Genomic DNA, 14,608 nt, shown 5'->3' on the forward strand with positions numbered 1-14,608 from the left:
AATGCTGGCCTGTGGCAATTTCACATTTAGGCTCTTTCACCTTAATTATACCAACCTGTTGCTGGGAACTGCACAGTACTGCAAGCCAGAAACTTGTCAAATGGGGACACAAATACATCAAGCACAAGGCAGTAGTATATTGTATAGTTCTGTTCCAATGAATATTATGTCACTTGTTTAGAAATCAATTAAAACAATTTGTAAATTGGCAAGCCTCCACTGCACCATTATTCATTTCATTGATTTACTGTGTCAGTATTTCCACATAGAAGGTTCTGTTAGAAGGGCTAATGATAAAAAAAAATCCCTTCTGTCTTCTAAATATTTTTTCTCTCTAAATGGTACCACTTTCTTCCAATAAAATATCAACTCTAATTTGATTAAATATCACCAAAATGAAAGTTGTGAGCCCTTCATCTTTGTAGATTTTTAAGAAGGAAAATGTTTCCTCGTGGATAGTATAAGGGATTTTCCTATACATTGCAGCGGGTTGGCATAGATGATTCTCTTCCAACTTTTCAATCCTAAAATTCTATTATTACAAATAAAATCTGTCTGCATGGCATTATGAGGATGCCAAATATAATATCAGCTATGAAAAATGGTTTTTTCATCATTCTCTAGATATATACTTAAATATGAAGCTGCTGAGATGTCTTGCCTAAAAGTTCCAAAGGAGGAAAGTGAAAAGCCAACTATATATATATAAAAAAAACTATTCCAAAACTGAAAGAATAGATGCTAGAATAGATGCTCTCTTTTGGCATTTTTATGTATGTTGGCAATTACATGCAAGAGTAACTTTATATTACACATAATTTTTTATTCTGTCTTATTAAAACTTTTGTCAAGGAAAATTGTTTAATAGTCTATCTGTATATTAAGAGTAAAATAATGAGGTTAGAAACTATGGAAATGACAGGGAAGAATACAGGGATTGAACACGGATGAAGGCAAAGGACCAAATTCTCATTTGCATAAGAGTTAAGAAATTGTTGCTGCTACAGAAACTGCATTGGTTGCCAGTCTGTGCCCAATTGCAATTCAAGATGTGGTTATTAATTATAAAGTCCTGCATGGCATTGGGCCTGGCTATCTGAAGGACCATAGTCCTCTCAAGGGAACTGACAAGCTATAAAAACTATTGTCAGTAAAACAAATATTACTTTAAAACGTTTCTAGGATCCTTACTATGTGGGGATAATGCGCAGGAAGAAAAAAAAAATCCACCTGAGATTCTAGGATGAGCTATGGAAGTATTCTTTTCATACTACAAGAAGTGAGTTTTGAAACTCTTTGCAAAATATGGCCTTTCAAATAATTTAATACTGGTATAAGGAAGACATGTTCAACTAAAAAAAGCAATTAAAATAAAGACATTATCTGCAAAACAGTGCCATCTATAGGCAGTTAGTTATAATTCCATTCATTTTGAAAAAAAACATCTGGCAGAACTCTATTGGAGAACTGCAAAGTGTAATTATTTTGTAACTTTCTGAGTTTTATTAAAACCCTTAGGCTAAAAATTTCAATTTGATGCTAGATGGTGATCTGAAAGAATTTCTCAGGGAATCTGATATTTAGTGCTTTTTGAACATGTGAGAAGTATCCAAAAACCAAGTTGCTATTCTTGCTAATTCTTACAATGTGGAGTAATTAACAGGAATGTGCAGATGATCTCTAGTTCATGAATAATCTCAGATATCATTGTGTTCAGGGAGAACCACCTGCTTTCAAGTTCAGAGGAAACTACTTTCCTTTGGCTCTGTGTGTACAGACCACCAGAAGCTTCTTGGCATCATCTGAGGGGAAAAAGGCAATATCCTCAAATCAGTACCGCTTTCATGAGGAAGGATCCTTTTTGGCCATTCATAATATTGCTTCTGTTTATTCTTGTAGCATTTGGTCTAGGAAGGAGGCAATGTCAAACCACTTCTGAAAAACCTTGCCAGGAAAATTGCAGGGATTTGGCTGGGTAGTCTTGGAAAAATGGACACAGTAGAGCAGAAGAAAAAGTGGTTACTAATTAACTATCTTCAGAGAAACAATTTAAAAAAGAACTTAACATTGAACTATATGTAAGGAAATCTATGGTCATCCCTACTTCTGCCTCGGACCAAACACTAACTCTTAGTCTAATATTATTAAAACAAAACTTGCAGAGCACTTGGATGGAAAAATCCATATTTACCTCAACTATTTTTGAAGTGCAACTTTAAAATACAATTCAGGCTAGTGTCATTATAGTCAATAATGTAACCAACCTTTTCCTAATATAATGAAGCAAAACAATTAATTATACTTTCATTCAAATATACAAAGAGCAATCGAACACAGAGGAAAAAATCATTAGTACTTTGATGCTTCTAAATATAACATTTTGCTTCAAGTAGTCTTTACTTTAAAATGTTTTATTCTGTAAAGTTAACATAGAGCATTAAAAACATAAAGCCAATGAATACTCAACATGCATAAGGAAACCCAAAAACAAACCAAACAAACAAAAAATCACCCTAGCAGCAAATTCAAATATGGAATAGTAAAAAAGGATAGCAAGATTCATACAATGTGCATCTATAAATTAAATGCTATTATTACATTATAATTATGTTCCTTATTTTGTTCAAAGAAAAAAGTTACCAGAGACACAGAATCAAGTTAAGAATTTAGCAGTTAAATTTTGTATGGTTGCAACTGATTAACTCACAAAAATATAGGTGTTAAAATGTTGGATGTTGTTGTAAGAACATTCCTTAGCTAGAAAAAAAGACTTTTTATAATAAAGTAGACTGATCGGGTAAACTTTTTTCAGTCCAGTATTAGGATTGAAAGTTGGCATTAGAAATTAGTTTTTTAAAAGATCATTTTTAACTGATCAGGTAGGCATCAAATATTTGAAGACCAATTCAGAATATTTCCACATGTATGCATAAGGAAGCTCATCTAAATTTATTGCACCTTAATTCTTATTAGACTTGTACTATCTTTTGGCTATACTTAAATTCTATTGAAATAAATGTGAAAAGCAAGCAATGACCAAGACCCATTGTTTTTCTGGGAGTAAAGCTAAATCTATATTCAACAGACCATTATTACTATCTTCATTTGCCCATTCAGGATATTTTGAATGCCATGCTTATATCCAACATTATGATTATGAAGTTGCTTAATTCAATGTATTTTCAAAAATCCTAACATTTGTCTTTCCCACACAGATGTGCACATATGCACTTACTTCAGCTGTAAGAAAACCTGAATATAAGCTTGACTTGAACACATACTAGAGTGAACCACCATAAACAACAAATTGCCAGATATAACCTGATGCCTAAAAATACATATATGTAGCCTGATATTATGCAATTTATTTGGAAGCACATTTCACAGAAAATCTAAAACAAGTACTTTCAAGTACGCAAGCAGAAGACTGCAGCCTTGATCTTTTCTGTCCATATAGTTGATCTGTAAGCTGGTACAAGTAAAATCTTGATTGTTTGCTTATTTGGACCTCATTTCCAACAAAAGTTTCATTTTGCACATTTAAAATGGTATTTTTTTAAAAAAATGTGTAAAGTCTCTGGTCATGATTTTTACTATTCATACAGATTAAAGGACAATTTTACCCCCCCCCCCCATTAGGCTGCAGTCTTTTTACACTTATGTAACCTACCATGAGTAAGTTATAAATCACTTTGTGGTAAACCATTTGAGAAGCCTGGGAAGATATATGGACTACTATTCTGCACATTAGCTGGAAGAGTGAAAAGAAAACATACAAACACAAAAGGCTTCCTTGTTAATGTACAAGATTGCAAATGGAAATAGCAAAGTAGCAGAATGATATAATCCTATGAAATTTAAAACATGCATTTTCCATTGCATTACATATAGGGCCTCTACTCTGTTACTAACCTTCATACAGAACATATTTATGAATGAGGCAGACAAGAAATACACATCCATTGATGATGCATTACAGTCACCTATTTAAACTATCATATAAGTTTCATTAGCTAAGCAAAGAAAAATCTGTACAAAACTAAGTATCAGACAGTCAAGTCTGCAAAACAAAAACAAAATCCTACATACTGTTTAGATAGTACTGTTTTTAGATTAAAAAGTATGGCATCTTCCTAATTTTAATTTATTATAGCAAGCTTAGTGTGTAGAAAGAGGAACTCATCTAATCCTCAATTTTACAATGACAGACCTGTTTATAAAATTGAAATGCACTCCTGCAAAGTAATACAGTTATGGGCATATTTTAAAACTCAACAAGTAGTCTTAGGAATTCAAAAAAATAACATTTAGCAGGCCTTGTTTATGCTATCATATGACTTATGCGTGCTAGCACTTTTTTATAGAAATTATTTTCCAGGTACAAGTAAATTAAGCCTTACTAATTTTCAGGTAAGGAAGCACAATCTCATTTTTTCCCAAGCTTTGATGGATAAGTTTAAGCAATTTTACATTTTTTGCAAAATTTAGAGTAATCTGACAAGAAATAAAAAAGCACAAACCATAGAAAAGGATTTTTGTGAATAAAGAAAGCTAGAAGCTCCTCTAAAATTAGGAGAAAGTTTAGGCAATATTCAGACTTAATAATACTTACAAACAACATCATTGAAATTAATGGATAAAAATTTAATTATGACTTATTAATAACTTCCCCCATAGAATGACTCATTCTGGGGTTTATTCTTACAAAAAAGACATGCTTAATATTTCTATACAAATCTGTCAATTAAAGATGAAAGTTGCAATTTTTAATATGCCAAGCAGTTCCTTGGAAAAAGTCAGAGAACAATTTGTATAAGCACCAGACTTTAATAAACCAAGCAGAGCTTAGACCTTTATTAATTTTAAGTTTTGTTATGAACTTGATGGACATTTCAAATGTGCAACAATGTAGCCACTTAGCTTGTGGTCTATCAATTTGAATTCAAAGAAAGAAAAATATTCAAGGCTAAGACAATAATGCATGATCTAATTCAAATAGGATCTCAATAGTGAAAAGTTCCATTGTATTTTCCCTCATTGGAATGGAGTGCACATTTTCATTTTAGTAATTGTAAGCATACCAGTCATAAGAAACCGTTTCTTTTGCTAATTTACTGTAAAATAGTTAATTAACTGGGGCATGATCTAAGTTAACATGTGTTATATAATAATTTAAATCATTAGGATTTAAGCACTATTTAAATCATGCTTAACTTGGGCAAAATTATACTTTGCAGCTAGTAACACATGAATAACATTTTAATCAAGAGTTAAATTATCAATAATCATATGCTCCCAATAAAGAATTTCAAACAAGAAAAGGAAACATGTATTTAAGTAAAAGTATCAGCAAATCTGTTTCTGACATGGTATTTACACAGATCCAAACTGAAGCAATGTTCAAACATATTAAATATTCAAATGGATTAAAAATATTCAGGACAATTCTATTTCTTCAAGAAATAGAAATAGCATGTCAGAAAATAACATTTGAGAGAGGCTTTATCTGAAAACCCCTGCCATTGATAAGTAACTGCTTACAGTATTTATATACTGTATATACTCAGCGTCTACAACTTCTTCTGATTAATTGTAGTATAATTAAAATCTTGCAAAACCATTCTTTACTCCTGTCAAGTGCATCATACATTTTTGCTTTCAGGAAATCCATTTATATCCAAGCCAAAGACCATGAAAATAAAAATCTAAATGCAGGCGCTATGCTTTGCCTCCAATGTAAAGTGCATTGGCACTTATGTGGGTTTCCCAAGAGTGAATTACTTTACGCTGTATGGAATTACAGAGAATCAAACAAAAAAGCAAGCTTTGAATAGCTGTTTGCACAGAACTGTGACAACTGCAATGAAAATCAAAGTTCAAGAATACTGCAAAAACTCTAAATACAGTTAAATTGAAGATAAATGTATACAAAGAATATGGGCCTAATAAATAAGACACATATAAGACACTTTTAATACTAAAGCCCTAAATTAAACACTTGGGGGTAACCATACCTAATTTGTTCACTTACAAATATCATACTGTAAAAGAAACAATCGGAGGAAGTTTTCTACGGTATTAAAGACTGGGATTACAAACTAAGCAATATGGCACCTACTTGCCACTTCCTGCCCCCCCCCCCCCCCCCCCTAAGTTCAGCAACCTAGTGCTAAGCTCTTATTCTATAGCCATCAACCTTGGTTGTACACCACTGCATTCCAAGACAGATTGTCATTTTACAATACAAAACCTATTGCAGGTGCATGAATATAAAAATAAACCACATCACTGCTATGCAATTGTAACACTTGACACCTAGAACCAAGTGGCTTTCCTCTCAGTGTTCTTCAGATTTAATAAGCTGATTTGTAAACCCGTCAGACAAATAGATTTTCCTCAACTGGTCAGCCTTGGGTATGGAGTTCCCATTCTTCACATGGCGAGAGAGAAATGCTCGTACAGCGGGGTGGTCAGCCTTCTCAAGGGGAATGCTAGCTTCCAGAAACATTTTTACAAAGTCCTGGACTACACTGGGTTTCTCTGTCTGGGTTGCGCTGTTGCACTGCAGAGAGGCAGTCAGGGTCCGTGGTTTCTTTCTGACACTTTGCTCTTGAAACTCTCCCTTACGTTTGGTGTGTGTTTTGGATTTGAGATGATCATTGATTGCAGACTTGCGGACATGATTCAGAACTACGTTGCAAAAACTGCAATAGAGTTTTCCCCCGTCTTCATACAGTTCACTGCCAAATTCAGTCACACGATCCTGAGGGGTCACATATAAAGCAGTCTTTGAACGGCTCCGGGAAGGAGGTGGCTTTACATCAAATCGTTCCATTGCTGCCTTTAATAAACTAAGAAAAAAAAAGAGAGAGCAAGTGAGTGATTTTGCATTTATGTACAAAAGAATAGTACGATAGAATTTAGTCATAGTCATGTGAAAAAGTAAGTCCAACCTCTTTGGTTTCTAGGGTTTTATGTATCATATTAAAAATCATCTGGTCTTAGCAGTTCTTACAAGTAGGTAAATACAACCTTAGATGAATAACAACACATGACATATGTACACCATGTCATCATTTAATTTACAAAAAGAAAACCAAAATGGAGAATGGAAATTAAATACACTTGTGCTTTAATAGTTTCCACAACCACCTTTAGCTGCCATAACTTGAAGTAATAGTTTTCTGTATGATTTTATCAATCTCTCACATTGTTGTTGAGGAATTTTGGCCCATTCTTCTTTACAACATTGCTTCAGTTCATTGAAATTTGTGGACACTTGTTTATGCACAGCTCCCTTGAGGTCCCACCACAGCATTTCAATAGGGTTGAAGTCTGGACTTTGACTGGACCATTGCAACATCTTGATTCTTCTCTTTTTCAGCCATTCCGATTTCTGGTGCGCTTGGGATCGTTGTCTTGCTGAATGACACAATGTCGGTCAAGCTTTAGCTATCAGACAGATGATCTCACATTTGACTCTAGAATATTTGGTATATAAAAGAGTTCATGATCGAATCAATGACTGCAAGGTGCCCAGGTCCTGTGACTGCAAAACAAGCCCAAATCATCACCCCTTCATCACTGTGTTTGATGGTTGGTATGAGACGTTTGTGCTGATATGCTGTGTTTGGTTATTGGCAAACGTGGCACTGTGCATTATGGCTGAACACCTCCACTTTGATCTTGTGAATTTTACAATTTAATCCCACAGATAGCAGAAAGAAAGGGGAACTGGTGAAAGTTGCCTTCTCCCTCAATTTGCAAGTTCAGTGACTTCCACTCTATTTAAAGATCCATCACATTATTTAATATGCTGTATGTATTCACTACATGTGCACATGAGTTCTCTATTGGCTCTTGAAAGCAGGACAACCAAAATACACTGCTCAAAAAAATAAAGGGAACACATAAACAACACAATGTAACTTCAAGTCAATCACACTTCTGTGAAATCAAACTGTCCACTTAGGTAGCAACACTGATTGACAATCAATTTCACATGCTGTTGTGCAAATGGAATAGACAACAGGTGGAAAGCAGAGGCAGTTAGCAAAACACCCCCAATAAAGGAGTGGTTCTGCAGCTGGTGACCATAGACCACTTCTCAGTTCCTATGCTTTTTGGCTGATGGTTTGGTCACTTTTGAATGCTGGTGGTGCTTTCACTCTAGTGGCTCAGGTAGTGCAGCTCATCTAGGATGGCACATCAATGCGAGCTGTGGCAAGAAGGTTTGCTGTGTCTGTCAGCGTAGTGTCCAGAGCATGGAAGCGCTACCAGGAGACAGGCTAGTACATCAGGAGACGTGGAGGAGGCCATAGGAAGGCAACAATCCAGCATCAGGACCGCTACCTGCACCTTTGTGCAAGGAGGGACAGAGGAGCACTGCCAGAGCCCTGCGAAATGACCTCCAGTGGGCCACAATTGTGCATGTGGCTGCTCAAACGGTCAGAAAGAGACTCCATGAGGGTGGTATGAGGGCCCAACATCCACAGGTGGGGGTTGTGCTTACAGCCCAACACCGCGCAGGACGTTTGGCATTTGCCAGAGAACACCAAGATTGGCAAATTCGCCACTGGCACCCTATGCTCTTCACAGATGAAAGCAGGTTCATACTGAGCAAGTGACAGACGAGACAGGGTCTGGAGATGCCATGGAGAACGTTCTGCTGCCTGCAACATCCGCCAGCATGACCGGTTTGGCAGTGGGTCAGTAATGGCATGGAGTGGCATTTCTTTAGGGGGCCACACAGTCCTCCATGTGCTCGCCAGAGGTAGCCTGACTGCCATTAGGTACCGAGATGAGATCCCCAGACCCCTTGTGAGACCATATGCTGGTGCAGTTAGCCCTGGGTTCCTCCTAATGCTAAACTTCATGCGGCTGCAGTGTGTCAGCAGTTCCTGCAAGATGAAGGCATTGATGCTATGGACTGGCCTGCCTGTTCCCCAGACCTGAATCTAATTGAGAACATCTGGAACATCATGCCCCCTTCATCCACCAATGCCACACTGCACCACAGACTGTCCAGGAGTTGGGGGATGCTTTAGTCCAGGTGTGGGAGGAGATCCCTCAGATCATCTGCCACCTCATCAGGAGCATGCCCAGGCATTTAAGGAGGTCATACAGGCACGTGGAGGCCACACACACTACTAAGCCTCATTTTGACTTGTTTTAAGGATATTACATCAAAGTTGGATCAGCCTGTAGTGTTTTTTAACACTTTAATTTTGAGTGTAACTCCAAATCCAGACCTCCATGGGTTGCTAAATTTGATTTCCATTGATAATTTTTGTGTGATTTTGTTGTCAGCACATTCAACTATGTAATGAACAATGTATTTCATAAGAATATTTCATTCATTCAGATCTAGGATGTCTTATGTTTGTGTTCCCTTTATTTTTTTGAGCAGTCTATTTTATTTCAACCCTTATTTCAAATGCAAGAATATAGAGCTTGAATATTTCATGGAATAATATGAATACTATCAAAATACTCACAGCACTGTCATTCAAAATACTTTTCTTACCTGATATAGATCAAAACACATTTTGTACACCACTATGTGAAACTATTTTTTTATTTTTAAGCAGCTTCTAGAGCAATCATTTTAATCACAAAAGTTTTATTTAACTGACACCTCCCCTAATTGGTCAGAAAGCATATACCTTTAAAGCCTGTCATGGATTTCTTGGTTTCCTTGGGAGAAAAAAAGGTTTTTTTTCAAAGAACATATTAGCACAAATGGTTTAGATGTTCCAGAATTCTTTATCCTCAAAAGACATTTCTGTTCAGAACCAGAGTACAAATAAATCCTAATAGAGAGGTTATTATTGTATTGTTTGCTGACATCTAGCAAAGACATGTAGCCTAAGAAAAGTAAGATGAATAGGGGTCTTTTTCTTGTTTTATCTCTACATTTTGCAAAAAATAATAATTTTTTTTTGGCAATTGTGTGTATGTTGTTTTAGAAATCACATTTCTCCGTATTAAAACAAAAGAGAAAAGACTCCCACTGAAGAAACTTTGGAAAAAGAGCACATCTATTCTGGACAAACATGAAAGTATGACAAAGGGTTGAAAAAGGAGTCTTCATACAGTATCAGCTTAAATCCACTCAGCTGTCAGGTCATATTTCAGCCTCATAGTAAAATATTAAGCAGACATATTTGACTGCTTTGCAAACCTAACTTCCTTTTCTTCCTTTGGAAAATTAGTACTAGAAATTCACCTCAGCTAAAACATTTTCAGACTAGCTTCTGATTTATTACATAATTGTTGCTGCTGTCAATTTTTTTTAAAAAAATAAATACTTTTATGAGCTAGAATCCTAGCATGTTTTCCACAGAATCACTATCACTGAACATAACAGGAGTGATTTTTTAACAAAATACTTTTTGTTACCCATGAAATTGATGGAATATTTCAAGATTTTCTTGCCTAAACTATCTGTATTTTAAATTGTTAATTTCATATTAAAATATTTAATGATTTTGGTTTAATGGCCCAGAAAAAGAAAAAAGTAGTTTAAAAATTATTGTATTAATGAAAGAAGATATGTTATATTGGGAAATGCAATAAAACAATTGTTTGTTGAAAACCTTGATGAAAGGGAAAAAAGAGGTTCACTGATGAACAATGTGCCTTTCTAGTAGTAATTGGGATCTCTAATGTCTTATACTGATTCTTGATCCATTAGCAGCTGCATGCCCAACTGATGTACACTATCAACAAATGTCATTTTGAATGGCTGCTTTGATAATAATATTAAGGAAAAGAAAATCATGGCCAAAGTGAATTACGGTGTTTTCATTTCTAGTTTCTAAATAGCAGTACTTGCTTGCCAAAATATAATCTAATTTTCCTAATGAAGCTTTTATGGCTAGCCTTTAGGCAGGAATCAGGGAAGATAAGGTCTTCATAGCTAGGATAATTTAGGGTACGTATTAAAAAATAATTATTAGTACCCATAAAGAATAATTCAAGAAAGTTCAGAATATTTAACTACGCAGAAGTTCTTATCATTTCTGGTATCTATTATCAAATTTGTGATCATAAACTTGAAACAACTGAAACCACCTGAAGGTGATGTATCTATCTCATCGCTTCCTGAATTCTGTATAATTTGGTTCTAGAATACAACCACAGTGGCAATATTAACTATAGATAAATATGATATTAATCTAATTGTTTATTTTTCCTGAAGCCCAGAATGTGAACCTTGTCCCTTATTTAAAACTGAGGTCAAATGCTTTTAGCACTCCTAGGTTCTTTCCCTACCTGTTCCCCATCTCTCTGTAGATGCTTGAAAACCATATTTTCTAAATCTGATATGTTAATTACTTGATATCTGGAGAATATATAATTAACATAATAAAAAATATCTTATAAATGAAAGCATGCTTCTATTTAAACTTTGTTATTTGATAAATCAAGATTTCGAAGCAAAACAACACAAAAATCAGAACACTAAAAAAAAAATCCATGGTAAAGAAGTGACATGATCTGTGGAAAATATAAGCTTCTCTGATGATTCAGGATAGTTTTTTTTTAAATGGTCATTCAACCTGAGGGTATATTTTATTGTCAGTTAAAAATCAAGATCAGGGATACCCAACCAATGGCACCCAAGGACTTAGATTCAGAGACAGAGTCTCTCCAAAATCTGTGATTTATTAACGTAACAAAGGGGAAAATTTATTAAATGCATCAATATTAATTATGTAAATTAACTAAAGCAATTTAATTTTAAAGTGAAAAATCAAATTTTATTTTGTCATACTTCTAGGTTTTGCAGTATATACTTTAATAGGCCACTCACTTGTTGCCAAAATGTTACAAACCTGTTTTATACGTTTTCTAGAATCATAGTCTAGAAACGGCATACAATATTTATGCTGCACTGTGCACAAGATCAATTATGTGTAAAATTTATTTCACCTGTCAGGCATAAAAAGACTATTTTAACTTGGTGTATAGTTGCAGTGGTGGATCCCACACTTGGCTGGCTAGAATGAACTATCTCAGATAGGATTCATTCATTTTCTTTTGAATTAGAATTGCGCCTTCTGTACAGTTATGTTCCAAGATTTTTCAAGAGCCCTACCTGAAAAGTATGTGAACGGTGGCTAACGGTGAACTATGGTTTAAGTAAACACATGCTCAACGTGATACACTCAAGAACAGCAAAGGTAGGATCAGTAAGAAACCGTTCTTCTCAATTTATGTATTTGAAAATAATACAGCTTGTTTGAACAGTGGGGAATAATGTCAAACAATATACCATACCTATTATTTTGCAATATATAAGTAATGATAAGGATTACTTCCCAAAATTAATCTGGGGCTATAAACAATTAGTGACATCAAGTGAAATTAACTATTGGCATAGTTAATTTTGTTCACAATATAAAAAAGATGTTAAGACTCTAGAAAGAGTGTAGATAAGGGGACAGATAAGGGGACTGAAAACTAAAATATAAGAACAATTGCAGAAATTGGTATATCTAGTTTAATAAAAGGGACTAGGGGTGATGTTATAGCAGTGTTCCAGTATCTAAGGGCTGCCACAAAGGTGTTCAACCTATTCTCCAAAGCACCTGAAGGCAGAATAAGCAATGGATGGAAACTAATCAAGGAGAGAAGCAACATAGAACTAAGGAGAAATTTCCTGATAATTAGAACAATTAATCAGTGGAATGACTTGCCTCCAGAAGTTTGTGAATGCTCCAACACTGGAGATTTTTAAGAAGAGATCGGACAACCATTTGTCTGAGATGGTACAGGGTTACTGCTTAAGCAGGGGGTTGGTGGAGAACAGTGGTCACCAACCAGTGGGCTGGGGACCACTGGTGGCCTGTGAGAAAATTTTGGTGGTCCGCAGAGAAATGTCACCTCCAAAACCCCCCCCCCCAAAGCAATTAATTCAGGCTGCGCGGGAACACGAGGCTTGCGTCTCTTGTATTGTGAACAACACGATGTAGTGAGGGGAAGGGGAAAGGGCAGGGGGGAACTTGCCCCACTAGCCCCATGGACCTGACCTGGCCACCGGGCTACTTTTTTCTGCTTCTTTCTTCTTCTGGTTTTGGCTACATGCAAGGAAGGGAGCAAAAGTCTTTCTTTCTCTCCCACAAACTCCACCAGAAATGAGTCTTCTGTTCCAAAGGTTGCACCGGCAGGATAAGTCTCACACAGACTCATTTCTGGTGGAATTTGGGGGAGAGAAAGAAAGACTTCTGCTGCTTTCCTTGCATGAAGCCAGAAGTGTCTCTCCTCCCCCACCCCCCCAACAGAGCTGGAGATGGTATTCTGTATTCCCAAATAAAGAATGATCGACCGGTAGGAAAACGGGGTGGGGAATTTTCCTGCAGACTTTTTGGGGGAATTTTCCCAGGGTCTCTGGTCCACAGGATTTAAAATTATGAGTTTGGTGGTCCCTGAGGTCCAAAAGGTTACGATCCCTGATCTAGAAGACCCCTCAAGGCCTTTCCAACTCTTATTCTTTATTCTGTTATGTAACATTAATACTGATAATCAAATTATTAATAATCTGAAATTCAGTATTGCAGCCTGAGAACACATACTCAAGCATATTTGCTCAGAAGTAAGTATGGCTCTCTTGAATGGGTCTTATGCCTAGTAAGAGCATTCAGGGATGTAGATTCCCTTGGTGTAAGTAAAATTAAAAACAGTGGGATTAATTGCCAGAATATATTCTGTCCTGGAGATGATTATCTGCATCTCAGAGTTGCATCTCCATTTTTCCTATACACTTTAAGGGACGTTAAACCTCGCTTGTTCCAAAACGAGATGGGTCCTTTTAGGTGTAAACACTTTCAAGGTGGCAAACTTCTCCCCCCCCCCCCCCACCCGCCCAGTGAAAACGTCTCCGTAAACCTTGGTCAGCTTTACAGTTGGCTGGCTCAGAAATTCCCACTATATTCACCATATTCATCTCGTCAGGTGCAACCTTTCAATCTGGGTCCCCAGCAGGCCCTCGCTCCTTTCAAAAGAGAGCCCTCTCCACCGACTCTGCAAGGCTTTTTCTCCATCACCTGAATTTGCTGAGCCCGCCCCCCTTTCTGACGTTCCTCTCAACCCCCCCTCCCCCGTCTCCCAACCCTGACCCAGTCTTCTTCCCATCAATCTCGATCCACGCAACCTAGACTAATATTTCTTCCCCGCCTGAGGGAATGGGGGGCGCGGGGGGGGGGGCGGAGAAGAAGACAAGGTAGGTTACAGTGCTGCACTTGATGCAATGAAACGTCTCTTTCCGACTCGTTCTTACCGATGCTGACAGCGCGGAGTTCGGCTCCCACATTGACCGAGACCAAACCTCCGATCTGCTCCGTGCTTGCCCCCCAAAAAACTCCGCGATGGCGTGGATTAGACTTGGCGGAGCCGCCTGCCAGACAGACAGGCACTCGGAGAGGCGCGGGGTGGAAGGCGGGGGGTGGCGGAATAGAGTTGTTTCCTCTCTTCGGTTCGTCGAGGAAGGCGGGACGTAGCCCCCTAGCAACACCTCTTCCAATGAAGGCGTTGCTAAAAGCAAGTAAGCTCGTGCGAGGGTAGAAAAAGTGAGCGCCGTTCTGTGTGGCTCACGAGGAAGAGA

The 14,608-nt window shown here is 37.0% G+C and overlaps 1 protein-coding gene across 1 annotated transcript; it reads right to left on the bottom strand.

The window, feature by feature from the left end:
• Positions 1-4,623: 4,623 nt before the first annotated feature.
• Positions 4,624-14,601, bottom strand: CGGBP1 (CGG triplet repeat binding protein 1). The gene is made up of 2 exons (XM_026700768.2): positions 14,285-14,601; positions 4,624-6,851 (listed from the first exon to the last, which is right to left on the bottom strand). Exon 2 carries the CDS (start codon positions 6,833-6,835, stop codon positions 6,338-6,340), a length of 498 nt encoding a protein of 165 aa, XP_026556553.1. The 5' UTR covers positions 6,836-6,851; positions 14,285-14,601; the 3' UTR covers positions 4,624-6,337.
• Between the last annotated feature and the right edge of the window lie 7 nt (positions 14,602-14,608).

The sequence above is a fragment of the Pseudonaja textilis genome, chromosome 7 (assembly GCF_049901715.1).
Source record: "Pseudonaja textilis isolate UNSWEBS1 chromosome 7, rPseTex1.2, whole genome shotgun sequence".
Taxonomy (NCBI): domain Eukaryota; kingdom Metazoa; phylum Chordata; class Lepidosauria; order Squamata; family Elapidae; genus Pseudonaja; species Pseudonaja textilis.

Bases quoted from the DNA above. Each gene is read 5' to 3' on its own strand.
- CGGBP1 (XM_026700768.2), bottom strand. From the start codon at position 6,835: ATGGAACGATTTGATGTAAAGCCACCTCCTTCCCGGAGCCGTTCAAAG.